The sequence below is a fragment of the Triplophysa rosa genome, linkage group LG1, assembly GCF_024868665.1.
Source record: "Triplophysa rosa linkage group LG1, Trosa_1v2, whole genome shotgun sequence".
Taxonomy (NCBI): domain Eukaryota; kingdom Metazoa; phylum Chordata; class Actinopteri; order Cypriniformes; family Nemacheilidae; genus Triplophysa; species Triplophysa rosa.
The window spans coordinates 13040440-13061107 of record NC_079890.1 but is presented as its reverse complement, the minus strand read 5'-3'; the positions used below and the strand labels follow the sequence as shown (position 1 = coordinate 13061107).

Below are 20668 nucleotides of genomic sequence, written 5' to 3'. Positions count from 1 at the left end.
TCGTCAGATAAATCTTGTGCAATCACAGTGTTTCAGTACAGGTCTGTGAAAGGTATCATCATTGAGAGATCTAGCTAATCTAAGCTATTAGCAAAATCACACGTTTTTAAAGCCATTATCCCTAAAATATACAGTTCTTGCACATTATCATCAATTAATTGTTGAGGAATAGATAACGCAAATCAAAAACAGTGCTAAATGAGTAAGGATGGTTTAAGATTAAAGTGATAGCCTAAATCACCATCGGTTAAACACACCGGTGCGTGCTGTAACCGTAAAATCAAAGCTACAAAAACAAGCAAACCGCATACTAAAGGCACACGGGGGAAATTTTTAACTAGTAATAAAACAATAGCAGAACACAAAAATAAAACACTTAAATTATACGTCGGTTGAAGAAAAACACGAAACAACCTCACCCTTCCAGAAGTTGAGGCAAAATGAACGAAAAAATGGAGCCGGCGCCTTTTATCTACGTCACCGTGCGAAAGTCACACCCACTTTGCATCGGCCCGCACAAAGCATTTCTAGTTCATGTTTCTAGTTCGTCCGCCATATTGGAACGGTGCGAGCCGGTCCGTTAACTCAAAATCAAGCTTACTGTGTATGATTATGAAAACATATTTATTGCTTTGTAAACTCAAACATTATATATGCTACATTAACACATGACAACAACGAAAGGTTATCCATTTTTTTCGGGAATTTAAATCCCCGTGTTTTCACAGCCATAGCATCGCAGTGTTGGGGCAATCTAGCCAACTGTGAGTGACGTCAGTGGACCGTTCCAAAATGGCGGAAACGTCTACGTTCCTGGAGCGCTTACATGTGGCATTTAGTTATTTATATCTACAGCATATCTATCTATTAAACTGCGCGGTGCGTGTGCATATGTTTATTTAATAATGGGCATAAAGTCGGCATAATGTGCATTCTGTAGCCCATTCCGATTAGAAATAAATAGTTATAACCTGGGATGTAAATGAGGGCACGTGTGGGGACGGAGTCCAGGGAATGAATTTTCCAGTTCCACACCAAATGTACATGCAGTCCCCAAACTCTTAATTGTCATTTTCTGCGTCTGTGGTTTAAAAATATGTGCTACTAACATTTTCCCCACTAGATGGCATCGTAAGCACCAAGAGATAAATCATTGGGCCTCAGAATAGCATACTGGCATTTTGCTATATACTGCACAGACTAGCCAAATTTCCACATGTATGAAATATCCAGACCTACAACATTTGAACAACAGATCACAGTATACAAGAAAGCACAATATGTGGAATATTTTATTCCGCAGTGTAATGTGCCCTACCTTTCATTTCCAGTGGCATATGCTAAATGAGTAGCCTATCAGTTGACTTTTAGCCTTACTTTTAAAAATTCTCAACTTACTGTTTAATCAAACTACTTAAAGATAATAAAAAAAAATAAAAAAAACATGCCAAAAACTATTTTCTGGTTCAGCGATATCGATCTCTGAGGTAAGCATTCAACTTACATAATGAGGTATGTGACAAATAAAGTGAAAGGGAGGCCAAGTATGGTGTTCCATACTCGGAATTTGTGCTCTGCATTTAACCCATCCAAGTGCACACACACAGCAGTGAGTAACACGCACACCCAGAGCAGTGAGCAGCCTGGGGAGCAGTTGGGGGGATCGGTGCCTTGCTCAAGGGTCTCACCTCAGCCGTGGTATTGAAGGTGGAGGAGAGCGCTGATCATTCACTCCCCCCACCTACAATCCCTGCTGGTACTGAGGTTCAAACCGGCAACGTTCGGGTTACAAGTTCGAGTCTCTAACCATTAGGCCACGACTGTGCAATTTTAGTAAGTAACTTGAATTGTATAATAACACTGCAGTCTGATTTTTTTCCCTCTTTTTCTTTTTTATTGGTATTGTGATGTGACAATACGTGTAAAACGGGACGTTACAAAACGAACAAAACCCCCTTGACATAGACATCTACAATCTTCTAATTTCACTTTATGTGATGTATAAGGAAACTGAGTGCTGAAGTAAAATAAGGCACTGTTTACATTTCTTGGCTCAGTTGTTCAAATACTTCATTGCCACCGATGTTATACCAGTTGATAACATTTCCAAAAAGCTTTTTGAGCTCCCAGAATTGTTTTTTAACTAGATCCTTTGGAACACAATCTTTGGAAAAACAAAAGTTCGAGGACAAAGTACAGAAGCCACAATACTGTTCACAACTCAAAAAGCGATCACATCCATTCACAATCTCTCCATATGGGATGATTAGGGGCATAGGCCTCATGTTTTCCCATGAGGGAACAAAGATCAGCTGCATGCCCTTTACTGAAATAGTTAGTACTGAAATAACATATTTATACACTGATGAAAAGTTCAAATGTTGGCCTCTCTTCACAAGTTACATAATGATCAGTAAAAAAAAGTTTGGTGCTGATCAGTTCCACTCAACAGAAGAGGCATATTAAATATTAGAGTGCATTTACGTTAATAAATAGAACTGATTGGTTTATTAATAATTAAATGAATAACTTTCATAAACTGATCCATTTTAAAATGAGGTCTGATCTACTCTTATCTGAACTCTGCTAAAACACAATTCCTGTCCATTTTGGATCTGACTGTTGGTGAGGATGAAGATGATGTTGATGAGATCGGTGTCAGGGTCACACTGTACAGATTGGTAATGAAAGACTCCCATCCACGACGGAAAGCTCTGTCAAGAGCCTACAGAAGAAATGAAAAAATATATTTATGCTGATGTCACAGAAAACTAGAGCCTTTACAACTTTATAACAGAGAACATTGTGAATTAGTCCTGAGAAACCCTCCCTGACCAAGGTCACCTTGCATAAATCTAGACTAAAGAGAGTCATGTATCACTAGCTTCTTCCTGACTTAATTTTGACAGAAACCTCTAACATATCAAATTAATAGAAAGGAGGGCAGTTAGTTTTTAGAAATGGCAAAGAGATAGAAAGTGGACTGACATATTGCACTACAAGTAAACAAAGTGATGTTGTCTTATCTTGTCTCACAGTGCTTGTTTCTGCACAATGTGAAAAGGAACTTTACCCCAGATGCCTCTCCAAGATATTTTCCCTTTTGAAACTGGTTACAGAATAACTCAAGTTCACTTTAAACATTAAACTAATATTTACCTCCATTTAGCTCATAATGACAAGAAGAGTCAATTAATGTGATTAAAAACATTAAATGTTGCATACAACTTGTGGAGGAACATGTTTTAGACGCTGTGTTCTAATAATCACACATCGGAACACAATTAAATAAATTAGAAGTCTATTAATATTTTTTAACAGTTTCATGTGTAGTTTTAAAGGAATGTTTCACCTACAAATGCACAATTATCATTTACTCAGCCCCATGTCATTCCAAACGTGTATGACTTTCTTTCTTCAGCAGGACACAAAATAAGATATTTTGAAGAATGTTGATAACCAAACAACATTGGCCCCCATTGACTTCATTGTATAGACACCAAACCATTTCTCAAAATATCTTGTTTTATGTTCCACTGAAAAAATTCATATACAGGTTTTGGATGACATGATGGTGACTAAATGATGACAGAATTTGTTTTCTGAGTAAACCATCCCTAGTAGTTTCTCTCGGTGCTAATGTGTGAATCTTATGAATCTCCAGTCAACACTAATTCATCATTCTTTGCAGATATATCTCACCTTGCGATAATTCTTAAGAGTGTTCCTCTTCACAATCTCTGTTGATTCTCCATTTATCTTGCCTTCTGTCTTGTTCTCCTGTCTTACATTTTCCCGTTCCTTCTTTCCCGAAATCAGAATCTGATCATCTGCTTGCTCCCTTACAGAGAAGTGGACCAGATCTGGTTCTCCGTTGTTTGTTAACTCCTTAGTTTGAGCTTCCAGTGGCACCGCTTTGTTATCAGTCTCAGTGCTTTCATTTTGGCCTTCTTTTCCTGGGGATAATATTGTCTTTCTTAAACTTTTCCTGCTCCAGCGGCGACTCAGTCTGCTTGGCTTTCTCTTTAATAAAGTGGTACCATCATCGTCCACCATTCCCTGGTTAAAATCATTCACATGGTCATCCTCTTCTATCCAGCCTGGGACTGTCATGTTGTCTGGCCTCGTCAGGTTTCCCATCGGCTCATCTGTGATCTTACCCTCGATCTGTACATCATCTCCACCCATCTCATCCAAACGCCCGTAGAATCCATTAGCCTTGTCCAGAAAGGGAGGAGAACGAGGGGCCTTGTTCTTCTTGGAGCTCTTGCCGATAGTCATGGTCTTGTTAAACTTGAGAAGTTAATTCAGTCTTTGTAGTCTAAAGAGGAAGGAAAAAGGAAACAAGTGACTTCAACATGTGATGCTGGTCATCTATGGAAACACATAACAAATATATCCACCGGTTACTGGTTTTAAAAGGCTTGATAGTAAATCACACCACAATGTTCCTTACACAAATAAAAAGATAAACAAGAGGGGGCGAAGAACAGCTGGATTCCTCAAGCTACTGTTAAAATGAAATCTGCATGGCCTGAGGTTTATCTCTCCCCTCAGAAATGTGCGTTTATCAGTCACGTCATCATAGCAACACTGTTCAAAGTTCAATCTGTGTGTATACAGCGTATCAGTAAGTTCCTATTTGGGGACAGTATGTCTACCAAGCTACACTCGTTTTATGACTCAGATAAGATGAACCGCAGCCAGTCTTTGACTTTGACTCTGGTTGGTCGCGCTGGAACTTTGACTGATGCCAGAACACATGACATAGTCACTCACATACTGTATATGTCATACTGGACAGAGATTTAAAGATGAATGTATTGCTGTATTCTTTCTCGCAATAGTCTGTGGAATTTTAGGCTTTTTGACAAAAAACAAAACAAAATGCAGTGGACTAGTAGTGGTTATAAAGATTAGATCATTTAAGCTGTTAAAAGTAAAGCCTGTGACTTGCATAGACTTATGAGAACAATGGGAACTAGATTTAATAATATACTCTTAAAATACCTTTCCGTGGACATGTCTGTTTAGTTGTGCTATTTTACAAAGATGTTATCTATCAATTATTGTTCATTTGAAAGCATTGTATAATTTCTGAAGTTGAAGCTGTGAAATATGAATGTTGTTGTATAAAAGAAAAGGAACTAAGAAACTGCGTAACAGAGAATAAACTTTGAAGAATGTTGGTAACCAAACTGCACTGGCCCCCATTGACTTCAATCGAGATACATTTCTCAAAATATCTTCGTTTGCGTTTCACAGAAGAAAGTGACATAAACAGGTTTTTGAACAATGAGAACGAATAAATGATGACAGAATTATTCTTGGATAAACTATTCTTTTAATTCTAGCAGACTGACCATCCCTGTCAGGATAGTTATTGTAGTCCAATAAAAGATACATTTTACAAATAAACAATATACAAAGAACAAAACAGAGGATAAAGAAGCTGAGTGACTTACCTGCTGGCTGTTTTCGTGACTCTCTCTCAGTACTTCGTGGCCAACTCACCTTACTCTGACAAACACAATCGTCACACTGTCTGAACCTGTCGGAAACTCCTCTCTCTCTCTCAGTCTCTCTCTCGCTTTATGTTTCATTTAATTAACTACAGGAGGTAAGCAGCCAACAAAAAAGAAAAACCCTTCATGAAGTATCTGACTATGAACCATAAAAACAATCTGTATCACAGTGCTGTGGTGCAAAACTCCTAAGTGTCCTGAGCAGGTCTCATAACTGTGTTTTGGAGATTATTCACTGGGTGGGATAACATGACATTGTGAAATATTTCTGAAAAACAAATACATCTCCACTGTTGTTTATTTGTCAAAACAGCATATGGTGGATAAAATAAACGCTTTAAAACAGGGCAAAAGAAGAGCAAGATACATCACAGAAGGGTGATGGAAATGAGAAAAGAAATGGGAAAAGAATGAATGGAATTCAGAATTGTAAACATAAGGTGTGGCATTTAAGAGACTCATTGGCTACAGGGTAGCCTACTTAAGAAAATACAGACGTGAATATTTTCATGTTATTTTACACAGGTGTGTTGTTTAAAAATCTCTGTTAGGATCTCTGTTTTCTTCAAAATACAACAGAAGCTTGAAGTATCTTCTACTCTTGCACAATCGCTCTCATATAGAAGAGTTTTAAGATGTGTTATAATCTTTATTATATTGCCCAGTGGCAATGCACCTTCCCAGGTGATGTCAGAAACAAACAGCTGTTCAGCAGATGTGTTTGCCATTGTATGTGTGACTGTAAGCGTGCAATGGAGGGCCCTAGCCGAGGTGCAATATTGAATCATAAAGCAGAGGGTGTGTGGTGTCTGGTTATTCATTTGTTGTGGTTTCTTGTGCTGTAACTCACATGGCAACATTTTAGCAGTAGCTGGTGAAAGAAATCATAAAAAAAAATCAGGATGACTCAGAATCTGTTCAGGAGTCAGAGACATTAGTTAACCTGCATGTACACAATGAAAAGTGGTCTTGAATATGACCAAGCTAACACTTTAGTTCGGTAGACAAGACAAACTGGGCATAATTTTTTCTGTTATAATTGTCACATTATTACCTGTGTCCAGAAAAATGTTCTTGCATTCATAAAATATTTTCATTGTTTTATCACAAGTACAAATGACAATGTCATTGTACTTTGTGTCCCGAAGCCTTATCAGCGCCACGTACACAAAATGAGATTCACAAGAGATTAATGGCATAAAACGCACCATATTTGACCTATTTCTGCCCACATCTCTCAACACAAAATAAATAGTTTCGCATTACCATATACAACTATAAGACATCACAACAAATGCGACAAACAAGTACAGTACTCTTTCATACAGCATACATTACAGTGACATAATACAGATATTCCAGGCTAACCCACACTACAACAAAACATTTCTAATAATATAAATGAAAAATATATAATACAACCTTAGTTTACTGATTTTAACAGTAAGCAAATTTCTCTTTAAGATACAGTTCAAGTGTACATATGATAAGGACTGAATATGAGATACACTGAAACCATTTATGAAATTCCACTTCCTCTTTGCCTGCATTGATTTAAATACACCACTGTCATTCCTAATACATCTAAACCAAAGTCTAAAGTGTATTTTGTGTGTGTCAAGTCAAGGAATCAGTTCATTACTAGTGTCGTTATTTTATGAGAATTTCTTAAAATCGTGTTTGGCATGATGGGGGTTTTAAACCTTTGGTGATGGAAGTCCAGAAATGTTTCGAGGAGGTGCAGCTCACACCTCCACATCAGGATCTGAACCCAACCCTTGTTTCTGCAGTGCGTCTTCCCGTTTCATCTTTGGTTTCTCAGTTCGGGTGTGCCACACCAGCACCTGAGCAAGAGGAAAATAATGCCAACGGTAATTAAAGCTTTAAGGTTCAATCCACTTATTACAATTCATAACGAATGACTTAATGGCAGATGAATAGACTAATACATCATTAGTCAATGAAATGTTTTTTTCCGAATAAAAAGAATTTTGTGTTCCTGCATGACAATGTGACTTAAGATAGAATTAAATAAAGATATTTAGATACATAAATATGTAAGCAATCTAAATATTTAACCAAATCACAAATTATTGTCAGAACTGGCCGATACCACACAACATTTGTAGTAAAAGCCTCATTTGTCCTAATGTGTTCTGCATCCACCTGCCAATAGTAGTATATATGGTAACGACAATTGGCAATATCTTTTTTTTTTTACTTATTTATGCTTCAGCTTTATCAGCATGCAGTAACCAAGAAATACATTAAGTGATGCAACTAGGAAATCAGGCACCTTCTAAATCCAAACCATTTACATTTATTCATTTGGCAGACGCTTTTATCCACAGCAACTTACAAGTAGGAGAGCATATATACATTTAGTCAACACGCTAAACAGTACTGTTTGTTTACAAGGCCTTGCTACTAAAAGAATTAAAGCTGGAGTAAGCAAAGGAGATGATGAACAACAATTTTTTTTAGACATAGACAGTTATTGGTTAGTCAAATAAATGCGGAAAAGGTATGTTTTGAGCAAGTTGTGAAGGATGCTGCAGTTCGGGTGGAGGCTGGCAGTTCATTCCACCACAGGGCAACCGAATGAGTAAAGGTTTTTGCTAGCGATTTGGTGCCTCGCTGTGATGGAACAACCAGGCGTCGCTCATTTTCAGACCGAAGATGGCGGGAGGGGATGCAGACCTGGAGCAGTGAGTTAAGGTAGTGGTTCTCAAACTGGGGGCCGTGGTCTCCTGGGGGGCACCAAGATGGTTCTAGGGGGGCCACAGATTTTGTGGCATTTTAGAAATATAGATATTTATCATACATTTTGTGCAATCAAACATCAGAAAAACAACACCACCAACCAAAATAATTGATGTTTTAGCATTGTTTAACTGAATATTTTCTTGGTTTAATTAAAATTTTAAGTTTAAGATTATAAGTCTTTATTTGGGGGGCCGCAAAGCAATGCACTCTACACAAAGGGGGCCTTACAACAAAAAAATTTGAGAACCACTGAGTTAAGGTAAAGGGGAGAATTTGCCGTTATCGTTCTGAAGGCCAGTGTCAGAGATTAAACTTGATGCGGGCGGCAACTGGCAGCCAGTAAAGTGAAATCAGGAGGGGTGTTACATGAACTCTTTTAGGCTGACTGAAAACTAGACGTGCAGCTGCATTCTGAATCATTTGTAAGGGCTTGACTGCAAAATCCAAGTGCTACTGTCCCTCTAAAACATTGCATCTCCATATTTTGTGATTTTTATTTTTGCCATAAATCACTCACCGTTTGTCACTGAGTTTCGCAAATATCTAACCAATAAAAGGTATTAAAACGTGCTTATCAACTATGATGACAACAGGGTATTTAATCCTTTTTAAAAGTACAGTGCTTTTTTCCATTTCCTAAAATTTGGACTTCTGAGGTTTGGACATCGGAAGGACAGTGGTGATATGTACTATACTATTATATCAAATTTTCCCAATCAGATCATAATATTAGACATAAACAAGGCTTAAGATTGCAGTACATACTGATGCTGTCAGACTGAAACCTCATATGTCCAATACACTTTACAGGAAATATAAAAAAAAGCTGTAATACTTTATACTGATTAAATATTTGCAGAACCCACAGTTAAACATGAAGGGAGACCAATAATAACAATTTAGGATAAAAATCATGAAAATGGAGAGGTTTCAGTCTAACAGCGGCGATATATGAAGTCTGGAAGTGGAAGACAGGTCCTACCTTGGTACACAGGTCTGCTTTTGGTTCAAGGTCGTCCATAGTAACCAAATGCTGAAGGAAGCTGCTTTCCAAGAAGCCCATCTGAGCATCACCATCAAAACATGCTTCAGGATTAGACAGAATCAGCCTTAGGGATACTGCAAAACCAGCCATGTCCATGGGGAAAGGCCGATTGGGGCGCCAGCCAGTGTGGAAGCGCACAACCCTTCCATCCTGAACCACCGGGCTCTCAAACTTCATCCCTCCCACTAGTCCCACAGGCCACACAGAGACACGGTGTGTGTATCGCATCTGAGATATTAAAACAGATATAAATAAAGACCTTAATGGTAAAAAGACAAAGATGATACAGAGTCTGGTGAAATAGCACCACTCAGACTGTTAACATGTAAACATTTTCAAGAAAAACCTTAACAAACATTTGGCTGTTGCATAGATCATTGCAAGATCTCTCACCAAATATCCATAAGCCAAAACATAGGACAACTATGGCTTTGAGATACACTTTGATGTCAATCAGGGTTGTTTAAACTAAACTTAACCACTAAAACTGGCTCTCTAAAAATGATGTTTCAATCCAATTGCAATGTGAACACACGCATTTGCATCTAAATCCATGTGTTGGTGTGACCTCTCGACATAGCTTACCTCTTCAAAAAGCTGCAGGCTGTAAGTGTTGTCGTCATCAGCAAAGTACACCACAGCCTCTTCAAGAGCGGCTGCCTCTTTTCCCTCTGCAGCAGCACCCATCTCCCTGAGCCAGCGCAGACCCTCATTTCTCTGCTCAACACCCCGGGGCTTCAGCCAGCTGGGATCATTCTCCTGAAGCTTCTTGTCTTTGGGGGTAAGCTTGTGTAAGTGGGTGTAGGTCAAGCCAGACGCAGCTAGGAAGTCTGTGACAAGTGGAGTTGGCTGTGCAGCGTCCTCCACCACGATCCAGTGTAATCGAGGAACGTGGAGGAAGGTGTGAGACAAACGACTGAGCTCGGCCTTCTGCACCAGTCTAAAAAGAAACGAGAAGAAAACAAAGAGGAAGAAAAACAGGGTGTTTAATGGGAGACTTCTTAAACTTCCATTATTTGTGTTTATTCTAAACAAATTTCTCTAATACAGCTCAAATTGCTTAATTTAGATAAATCCAGAAATACTGTCTTGTTTTGTTAGCTCGACAAAGTTTATGCAAATACATTCTTTGTACTACTTTTTTGGGACCCACAAACTGACCCTATGAACTCTAAAAGTCTGGAACATGTTTTGTAACTTGAAAGCTTCAAAGTTTTCTTAAAACAGACTTTTTAAAAAACGTACATTGACAGAATCCTAAAATCACAGACAATCCATTTCAGATTCCTCATTTTAAGTTACAGATCTGAATCAGAACGTGATCGTAGGGACGCGTACCTTTCCCATTCATTACTCATAAACGCCTCGACTCGCGGTGCGGAGCCAGGGGCGTGTATAAACAAGACGACTATGACGGCCCACCACCGTCTAATTTGTTTAGCCATAGTTTCAAAACGAACTGAAAATCTTTTCACACTTTTTACAACAACACAGCGATTTCTATCGTTGTTTGTGGCGTTATTTCTGGATCTGATTCTGCAAAGCGTGCATCTGTCATGTGTCATTCAATAAGACCCTCTCGTCGCGTGCTCTCATACACACACAGGCGCGCACAAACCAGTGGTGCGGTGTTTACAGACTTTCGACTAGCGTCATTTTGGATGAACATTAACTTTCAGTGAGTGGAAAAAAAGTCTACCTGCGTCTTCTCCGTTCATGACCTAACAGCAACTTAAAATTACTTGTAAGTGAATAAACGAATTATTACAAAACAGCGTGTACAACAAGCACGTGTCATTGTTACTGACTGAACATGAACATTTGTCTGTAATTAGTATTTTATGTCTGACAACAGAAACATTAAATATGTAAACGACTTCGGCTTTATTGGGTATTAAAATACAGTAAATTCAAAGAACGCATATACGTCGCGATGACGTCACAAACATGCTAAATAAAAATAGATTATGACGTTTTTTTTACAATGAAAAAGTCTAGCGCAACCTCTGTGGAGAAGTCAGTGAGAGATTTTTAAAAAAAGATTTGTCAAGAAGAGAGGCTTTAGATAAATTAAAGGTGGTGTGTGTGAACTTTAAAGGAAATGATTGGAAGCTACCAACTCGACAAAAAGGGGAATTACAAACTGACGACATTGTAATCCGTCAAAATGACGGACGGCCTTCAGATTTTTCCGTCACTGGTATAAAAAAACGTCCAGAATTTTCGGTTAAAGCGATGTCTGCTTCACCATCCAAAATCTACCTGTATTCAGTTTAATTGGGATCTTTCTCTTCTCTTTCTCTTCACACACACACACATATAATACCTAAGAATACCTAAAACCTTAACACTATTATTTGGCTGCTCGCAACAACTGTGATATACTTTTGTCAAAAACTGATGAAAAATGATATTCTTTCAATGCATACTATTATTGTTACGCTGACTCCATACCTTGCATATGTTGGTGTTATCACATAAATTGCGGGCACATCAGGCTTAGAGATTTTTGACAGTTCTGAAGTTTTTATGTGTTCTTGTAGCTTCTGCAGCTCCCCTCTGAGTTGAGAGATCTGCTGATCTTTAGACACGCCATGATCTCTGCAGTCACAGCGCTGACCTGCAGCAAAACGTTCACATCATAACATCCATGACACAAATAAATGACAGAAGTTGTAATATAGATAAGGGCATCTTACCGAGCTGCATTAGCGCATACATGAGTCCTAGCAGGGACACCATGAAATAGAAGACAAACACAGTCTTCAGCTTCAGTCTCACTCTCATGATGACCTGCTGATGCTGAAATCAGGACTGACGGAGGGCGATAAAACCAGCTGTTATCCAGGCATCCCATGTGAATGCATTACCACGACCACAACTGCGGCTTAGGGAGGACAAACAGGGTTGTGGTTTGCACGCATCCAGTGACACAGATATATCTTGATTTTAGGTGGTGGATAAATCGCACAATGTCACCTTACTGTCGGAACGCGTTTCAACCAGGATCGAATAGATTACTCACTCCGAGATAAATATTAATTTCCTGTTACTTCGTTTTGTGCATTTCGGACTGCATTGTGCACCCGTGCATGCAAGTAACCGCAGTACAAACAGCGCTCCCATTCATCCACTGCGCACTCCCAACAACTTCCGCTTCGAGTGTACAACACGATTAAACGATCGCCTGAAATATGGCGACGTATTATAGTTCCGCTCTTTAACATTGTATCACTTCTAAAAACATTTTTAAAAGCGCATTAAAACACAAAACATCAGACAACTTCAAGAAGTCAAACAAGATTCCTTTATTTGTTGCATACAAATCAAACACATGACAAAGCTGGAACGATGTTTCGTTTCCGTTCAATAAGAGCACACGAGTGACGTCCACCAATCAAACTCGTCACTTTCGAAGTCGTGTGTAACATTTTCCAATGACCTCGTGAAGGAAAATAAAATGTACACGGTAAACAGATTTTATACAGTGAAGAAAAATAAAAAAATATACAATAATGACATAAAATGCTACAATAAAAAGAGTAAAATGAAAGTTCTACATTTAGGGTCCATTATAACTTTCAAAGCATTTTTGCAAATCAAACAACATAACCCTCATCCACCAGTTCCCTAGCTGTTATAAAATAGTTTGTTACAAGCTTAAGTTGAATGACCTGAGACAGTCTAAGCTCAGCGATTACATAAACAGTCCATGTTGTTGTTTTCTGATTCTTAAAAGTGATACTTTAGCAAACTTCAGCTTTTGTTAAAATACATTTAACCCTGAAAAGTGGTATAGAGTAAGATGGCTGTTGTAACCACTGTGACCACCACTTGCATTCACTCACGGTGTTCATAAAATAGCGGAGGATGGAACTAAACAATCTGGAGAGGAAAATATGTTATGAAAAATATGCACAGACATACAAGCTGCACCTCACCATGCTGATACCTGAGGTGAGAGAAGTCAAATTTGGCTCACAGTGGCCAATAATGAGACTGAAATACTTTATGTGAAACTGTAAATGAGCACAAGTTAAAACCAAAAGCATACATGGACAGATTGTTATAAGGGTTGGGTTTGTGGGTCTTGGAGAAGGGTAGGGAATGAGGAAGCTCAGAAACAATACTGGTAGGCTTGCACTTAATGGCAGCAGCCTCCGCAGTGGCCGCCTCCATGTGCGTGCCCCGAAGCCTCACCATATTTTGTTCTTCGGCTCAGGATCTCATAGGTGCAGTCGTCTCCACAGCAACCGGACATGCTGGGTGAAGTTTCATCAATCTCGAAACTGAAAGGAAGCGGATGGTCAATAAAGTATTTATGCTTTAACACTGAATAAGAATGCCAGGAAAATCACTAATACTGTTGATAATTCAATAGTATTTAAATTTAAATAAATATGTGAAGCAAGAATATCATATACTGAGGATGTTTTTATAAAGAATTCATCCAGAAGCATTGGACTTACTGTAAAGCCTCCCGGAAGAACTGGTAAGCCCCATGATTGTGTTTAAATACTGTCAGCATGACCTTTTTCATTTGTGTGCTGTGCAAGAAACAAAGGAAGAAACTTTAATTCATGATTCTTCGTAAAAGTACGGAACGGACATACATTCAGTGTGAGGAATGGTGTGTTGGATGTGATACCTGTTTGCGATAAGCTGAAGGATCTGGATGAGGAATTTCCCCAGGCCTTTCCGTCGGAGTCTACTCTCTAATTGAACCTCATAGCTAAAGGAAACATTATTAGAATCAGTCAAATGCACTCTGTCATCATCAGTGAGAACACAACAGGTGTGATTTCAAACATCCTATCCATTACGTCATAGAGTCTGTCCTCTGCACATCCATCACTGTCTGGTTTGGCTCAGCCACAAAGTCAGACATCAGAAGACTACAGAGGACGGTTCGGACTGCTGAGAAGATCATTGGTGCTCCCCTGCCCACCCTCCAAGAACTGTATATATCCAGAGTGAGGAAAAGGGCTCAGAAAATCACCCTGGACCTCTCACATCCAAGCCATCATCTCTTCACAATGCTGCCGTCTGGTCGGCGCTACAGAGCACTGAGCACCAAAACAACCAGACACAAAAACAGCTTCTTCCCTCAGGCCATCTACCTCTTGAACAGTTAAATGTTTTTACCCACCGTGCAATTAATAACTCTGTGCAATAATAATTAAGTGCAATATTAATTATATCCTTTAGATAATACACTGTCTATGTTTCTGTAAATTATATTTCATTCATTCTGCTGTATATAGCACATACCTTGTACTACAATAGCTTATTCTATTCTATAGGGGCAGTTGTGGCCTAATGGTTAGAGAGTCGGACTCATGACCAGAAGGTTGCTGGTTTGATTCCCAGGGCCGGCGGGTAACAACTGAGGTGCCCTTGAGCAAGGCACCTTACCCCTACTTGCTCCCCGGGCGCTGTAGTGATAGCTGCCCACTGCTCCGGGGGTACGTGTGTTCACTACTCTCTGGATGGGTTAAATGCAGAGGTCACGTTTCGTTGCCTTGTACATGTGCAATGACAATAAATTGAATCTAAATCTAAATCTAAAAATCTATTCTTATTTTTCACGTGTACATATTTACATACACACATAGCTTTACTCTATATCTTTATCTTATCTTTATTGTATTGTATTTCTTAATTTTTTATACCCATAGGCCCTTATTAAATCATCTGTGTACTGTATTCTATTGTGTTATGGTCTCTGTGTACTGTTGTTGCTGTTTCTGTGTTCTGGATGCTCCTGTCACCAAAACAAATTCCTTGTATGTGCAAACATACTTGGCAATAAAGCTCTTTCTGATTCTGACTACACCGTGTCTATATCAGACGTGAGTGGCACAACGTGACAAAAGACAATAGAAGCCAGTATAATCAGTGATGTTATACACAGTGGATGCGGCACAACATGACAAATGTGTCATTCTTAATGGGTTCTGTTGTCTTTTGACGCATCATATCATTTACGTCTGGTGTAGACACCGTGTTAGAATGTTGGTGTTGCCATTTCTCGGATCATAGTAAATTAGACTTAAGTTATGTCATGACACTACTTCAATTCTCCATGTATAGTGCAATAGCTTTATCACTATATTTTACTTGTTTCCACTAAACTTACACTGAGGTTTACAAACTCATGTTAACAAACAAAATGTAATTTAAATATTGATTCATGATACTTCAAGGGGTCATATGGCAGAAGTACGTGTTTTTCTGTGTTTTTGGTGTGTTATAAGTTGACCGTGCATGTATTAGACACGTAAAATTGCACAAATGAAAGTGTAGAAACAAAAGATGTATTCTATCTAAAAGCGAATGCTCAACCAGACTTGACTGAAATGCCTCGTGTAACCACACCCCAGCGAATCTACGAAACATGATTTGAATAAGACCGCCCAAATCTACACGTAGTTAAGGTGGGCGTAATTGTAAATCTCATTGTATCGCCTGTCAGTACAATTGCTTTGGAACCTGATGTTCCGAATATGGTAAGAGGCGTTACATTTCCGTGAAATGCTTGCAGTATTTGACCAATCACTACGCACTGGTGAACTGGCCAATCATAGCACACCTCGCTTTTCAGAGCAATGAGCTTCGTAAAAAATCAGCGCGTTTCAGAGAGGCGGGGCAAAGAGGAGATACAAACATGCACGGTATGTGGAAAATACAGCGTTTTTTAAACTTTAAATGGTGTATACACATTGCGTTACATCTAAAACAAACAATAATATTCGTTTTAGCCGTGCAATATCACCCCTTTAATTTAATTTTTCTTCCATACTGAACAGTGCCTGAGTGAAAACTATAGAAACTTACCAATACAAAACTTCATCTCCACACTCTACATCAAATCGGAAGTGGGAAAACGCTACAGGTGAAGAATCAGCGTCACGGGCCAGGAGATACCAAGCCCTCTCATCCTTCATCTCATCCCTTTTCTCCCTCTCCTTCCATCCCCACTCACTCTGTTCATATCTGCCAGAACACAAAGCAACACCACATTTACCTTATTAAACGCCAAAGAAATTAAGTAAACATAACATTCCCCACAGTTTTATAGTAAACGCATCCATTTGCACTGGAAAATTACTAGTGAGGTTAAGATCACCAGAAAAACTCTTTGACTTAAATGTAATATGTAAACATTCAACTGACTTCTGCTCTGTCCGCATGATATACTGGAATATCAATGGGAAATTCAAGTTAACAGGCATTCTGGACAAAATCTTTTGATGCTATATTTGGGGGGGGGAAGCACAACCTTCTAGCAATAACAATTTGTGACCCAGTGTGTGAAATCCAGGCTGAAGTCGAGATAATACCTTGTATGATATAACAAGCATGAAAGTTTGAGTTTGGTCATTTATTTCACTATGATTTCAATTTTTGACATGCCCTTGTCAAATATTAAAGGGGGTAGTTCACCCAAAAATGAAAATTCTGTCATTATTTACTAACCCTCAGATTGTTCCAAACCTGTGTAAATGTCTTTGTTCTGCTGAACACAAAGGAAGATATTTGGAAGAATATCAGTAACCAAACAGTTCTCACCCCCCACAAAGATATCAAGGTTATATTTTCACAGAATATCCTTTGTGTAAGCAGGATGATTTTATGTAGAAAACATAAAAAATGACTTTAGCTGGGTTTTCACAGACTGGGTCACATCTAGGACATTGTATTATCCCACATGGTGACTTGTTCAATACCTACAGCGTCTGCATGTTGGCTCTAGTCAAATTATAGGCCCACTCCACTGTTTCTGGACTCAATGCAGCTACCCGTTTACACTCAATCTCCAGATTTAACCTGTGACAGACATACACAGTCACAACATTACTATGGCAGAATAAAAACAATGTAACTATTTCACTGTTTTGCCTGCTGTCCACAACATGTATGGTAAGAGGGAAAACATAGCGTACCCATTTCTGTCATACTTTTTGAACACCGGAAAGGCAGAAAAAGGGTCTTCAAGCTGAAACCAAACCATTGAACACTCTGTTAATACTTCGCTATTGTAAGCACTGCATACATAGACATATTGAAACTATGCAAATGACTACTTTCAAGGCATTTTCATTAAAGCATTTTTAAGATGTCATACCTTATTGGCTGCAACCACCTTGGCACACACTGCATCCATAGCTGCCCTTTCTTCAAGCCGCCTCTGCTTTTTCTCCTTTGCTCTGTTTGACTTTCTCTAAATGTTAATGGAGAAGCAGTGTCAAATCTTCAGACACAGACTGAACAAAACTGTATCATACTTATACTTTTTCAAGGTTGTAAAAATAAAACAAAAAAGGCACAATAAAGAAATATGTACATTTCAGCACCGTTTCTACGTCACTAATTCAACTATTAGACATGTGTACATCACCGTAAAGCCTGATACGAATTGATGATAGCAAACACCTAACACACAAAATAATCCTGTATTACACAATATGCGCTAAAAAAGTGGTTTTCATGTTATAAAACACAACAGCCTACAACCCGGACCGATAAATGGTCCATCACTGGCTGTGTGTTGATTATTTTAAGGTGAAGACTTCAAGTGTTACATAATATAGTTGCATATCATTTATAATATACCAAAGAAACGTTTTATATTCAGCTAACGTTAGAAGCACAGGAAGAACGTTTTTTCATCAGCATGTAGAATGGCATAAAAAGCAGGAAACAGGTGCTGAGCAACTTTTGAAGCACGTGGAGATGAGCGTGGTTTATAATACTTTCTTAAAGGCTTCACCGTGGCGGGATCAATTCAAAGTCGATTGTTATTGTATATATAATATGAATGCAGTGCTGTCGCGGGGTGTTTAATATTGCAGTGGCTGTCTGGCATCATGTCCGCTGATTAAAGATCTGTATGATCTAAACATAATATACAACATTCGCTCACCATCCCTTTATTTTTTTGGATTTAAAGTTTCGACGAGTCGGTCAATGTTAATATCGCAAGTTTGACCAAATCGGCAACAGTTTGCCTTGTTAAACAGATCAGTGTTCTGGCGCAGTCGACGATCTACCTGAAATGAGCCAGAAACGAGAGGTCGACATTATGAAGAACATACTGCACACAACAAGAATCTACCCGGGAACTGACCATTTTAAACCATGAAATCCTCACTAACGTTACCACCTCCTCGTTTTTCATGAGCTCCATCGCACACACACGCACGCAAGCACGCACGCACACACACACACAGTCCTTGAGATTTGTTTCCATCAGGTCTTTGTTTAAATTGCTGCACGCATTTATCAAAACCCAAGGAACGTTAAAAAGGCAAAGCTAACAATACAGACAAACTCACCCCCATTGTGTAGATTTAATGCGACCACCTTGACGCGACTACTGTACTTAAAACGCTTTAAAGAAGTTAGAGATCAAAAATGATGAGATGGGGTTTGTGGTAAAGAATGTTAAAATGCTAACGACCTAGCTAGTCTGCAGTAACACACCAACTCAATGTTCGGTAGCTCGAAAGCAATGATCTATAAAGCATCGAGCTACGGCCAATCTTCTTAAAAAATCTGCCAGGTTCGCGCCAAGAAACAGGAACGAAAATTCCGCGCTCCACTCTGCCTTTCTTTATCTCCTTCTTTCCTCCCTCCCTCTCTTCACTCTTTCTTTCCCTCTCAGCAGCATTGGGCATTAGCGGCAGCCGCTGAGTCTTGGGGAAATGACGACATAGGGTTTGGGGTTAAGGTTCAAGCTGTCTCCACATGCTTCCTCGAGTGAAGATGTGTGATGATGACATAAAGCAATTAAAAGAATTTGATGTAAATACCAAACCATAATGCGGTTTTTGTTGATTGCAAACATAAAATCCCGTAGAATTGTTACAGATGATACAACCAAATATGACGTGACAAAGTTATTACTGTACTCACATACACTGGAATGTAGTGTATCAAATTCACATATTGTATTATTATATAGGAATAGAATTGTTGGTTTTTATTTCTTTCACTTTTAAAGTCAACATCATGCTTATCAGGAAGAAATTATGCTAAATATGTAGAAAATTCTCGAGAAATACAGTTGACTTTGTTGACACTTAATGTGAAAAGCCTGACATAATGTGGAACTTCAGAAGATAAAGATCAGAACAGTGCCATCATGTTCAGGAATTAACCATTTGCTTTCCTCTCAAAGAACAAACATGAACTCTTTAAACTTCAATATCTTATGTCATGTATCCAGGAATACTTGAACATGTATTGTTGTGTAGTTTTATTGAGTCATCTAATAACATTTGTGTGTTTGTTTATGGGGTTTACTGCAAAGTGCCTGGCAAATTATAAAAACATATCTTTTATCATAAAGGAGACACAAAATTATAAATAGTGCTTCACAGAAATGAGAATAAAATGGCTTACTAGTACACCAGAAAGCTTCATGTTTTGTATGGTAATTTCCAAAGTCAGTTTAATCTGTAAAATAAAGTTAATCAGAAGCAGAACAGTTAAATTGATCTTTAGAAATTACAGATTTTTATTCTACCTGAAATGTCTTGGAAACTAATGACAAGAGGTGTCAGATAAAGTGTATTTGAGGTCTATGGTGGCAAAGGGCAAAGACAGCAAACTCCAGTTCATCAGTACCCCTTTTGTCCACAAGGCAGCAGTAGTTGACTGCAGGGCAACAACTAAGTTGTTACTGTGTGTGTGTGACATGCTACTGGGTATCATAACGACAATGACCGAATGATTTGGATTGCATTGAGTGTGTATTTTTAAATGCCAGTTGAATGTATGTTAAAACGTCTAATAATACTTAAAATAAGAGCGGGTTGACTCTACAGCAGAAATTCTTATGTGATACCCAAATGCGTTCAATGACCAGTAAACATAAACAGAGGTGTCAGCGACATAACTTAAAGGGTATTTCCATGTGTTTGAATGCTGTAAAATTTCTGGCCCCGCCCCTCACGCAGATGGCCCTTCACAAAGCCCCGCCTCGAATCTTTTGTTTTCGGGTAATCTGTCTCGCGACGGGGAGAGATGGCGTTTTCAGGAGGGGAAGCAAGGGGGGTCAGAGAGTTTACCGCTGTTAAAATCGCTGCTTCCGTTGCACTACAACTCACACTAAAATCACGTCTGCACTTTTGATCTAGGCCTATTCGAGTTGTGTGATATACAGGTTTGAATAAATAACTGTTGTATGTTTCTGAATAAAGACAATGGGGCCGACTAACAATTAAGGCCATATTAATGTGGCAAAATAACAGTAGGTCTGGCCTCTCCATGTGTATATCTGAAGATTGGTTGTGTGTCTAAACTGGGTAGCTGCTACACTACGAGG

The 20668-nt window shown here is 38.8% G+C and overlaps 3 protein-coding genes across 6 annotated transcripts; all 3 read right to left on the bottom strand.

The window, feature by feature from the left end:
* Positions 1-1312: 1312 nt before the first annotated feature.
* Positions 1313-5573, bottom strand: sb:cb1058 (uncharacterized protein LOC394209 homolog). Of its 2 annotated transcripts, none has more exons than XM_057330216.1 (3): positions 4457-4519; positions 3703-4321; positions 1313-2725 (listed from the first exon to the last, which is right to left on the bottom strand). In XM_057330216.1, exons 2-3 carry the CDS (start codon positions 4279-4281, stop codon positions 2573-2575), a joined length of 732 nt encoding a protein of 243 aa, XP_057186199.1. In that variant the 5' UTR covers positions 4282-4321; positions 4457-4519; the 3' UTR covers positions 1313-2572. The 2 variants fall into 2 exon arrangements, with proteins under 2 accessions (XP_057186199.1, XP_057186189.1); XM_057330206.1 differs by lacking the exon at positions 4457-4519 and adding an exon at positions 5466-5573 and having other exon boundaries at positions 1314-2725.
* On the bottom strand, positions 5504-12493 carry b3gat3 (beta-1,3-glucuronyltransferase 3 (glucuronosyltransferase I)). 3 transcript variants are annotated; one of them, XM_057330186.1, is made up of 6 exons: positions 12036-12493; positions 11791-11956; positions 9922-10276; positions 9274-9564; positions 7229-7369; positions 5504-5611 (listed from the first exon to the last, which is right to left on the bottom strand). In XM_057330186.1, exons 1-5 carry the CDS (start codon positions 12121-12123, stop codon positions 7271-7273), a joined length of 999 nt encoding a protein of 332 aa, XP_057186169.1. In that variant the 5' UTR covers positions 12124-12493; the 3' UTR covers positions 5504-5611; positions 7229-7270. The 3 variants fall into 3 exon arrangements, with proteins under 3 accessions (XP_057186169.1, XP_057186178.1, XP_057186160.1); XM_057330195.1 differs by lacking the exon at positions 5504-5611 and having other exon boundaries at positions 5806-7369; positions 12036-12223; positions 12316-12493; XM_057330177.1 differs by lacking the exon at positions 5504-5611 and having other exon boundaries at positions 5806-7369.
* A 134-nt stretch (positions 12494-12627) lies between these two features.
* Positions 12628-19038, bottom strand: naa40 (N-alpha-acetyltransferase 40, NatD catalytic subunit). The gene is made up of 8 exons (XM_057330228.1): positions 18675-19038; positions 17465-17560; positions 17283-17335; positions 17071-17166; positions 16174-16332; positions 13985-14068; positions 13806-13883; positions 12628-13625 (listed from the first exon to the last, which is right to left on the bottom strand). The coding sequence occupies exons 1-8, from the start codon at positions 18678-18680 to the stop codon at positions 13481-13483; spliced, it is 717 nt and encodes a 238-aa protein (XP_057186211.1). The 5' UTR covers positions 18681-19038; the 3' UTR covers positions 12628-13480.
* Positions 19039-20668: the final 1630 nt, after the last annotated feature.

Excerpts from the sequence above, each read along its gene's own strand:
- naa40 (XM_057330228.1), bottom strand. Across the intron at positions 17,336-17,464 it reads AGGTGGTTGCAGCCAATAAG|CTTGAAGACCCTTTTTCTGC; the intron begins GTATGACATCTT and ends GTTTGGTTTCAG. Across the intron at positions 13,884-13,984 it reads CTTCAGCTTATCGCAAACAG|CACACAAATGAAAAAGGTCA; the intron begins GTATCACATCCA and ends TTTCTTGCACAG.
- b3gat3 (XM_057330186.1), bottom strand. The coding sequence starts at position 12,123 with ATGAGAGTGAGACTGAAGCTGAAGACTGTGTTTGTCTTCTATTTCATG. Across the intron at positions 11,957-12,035 it reads GTATGCGCTAATGCAGCTCG|GTCAGCGCTGTGACTGCAGA; the intron begins GTAAGATGCCCT and ends GTTTTGCTGCAG. Across the intron at positions 10,277-11,790 it reads ATAACACCAACATATGCAAG|ACTGGTGCAGAAGGCCGAGC; the intron begins GTATGGAGTCAG and ends GTTTCTTTTTAG.
- sb:cb1058 (XM_057330206.1), bottom strand. The coding sequence starts at position 4,281 with ATGACTATCGGCAAGAGCTCCAAGAAGAACAAGGCCCCTCGTTCTCCT. Across the intron at positions 2,726-3,702 it reads CTCTTAAGAATTATCGCAAG|GCTCTTGACAGAGCTTTCCG; the intron begins GTGAGATATATC and ends TTTCTTCTGTAG.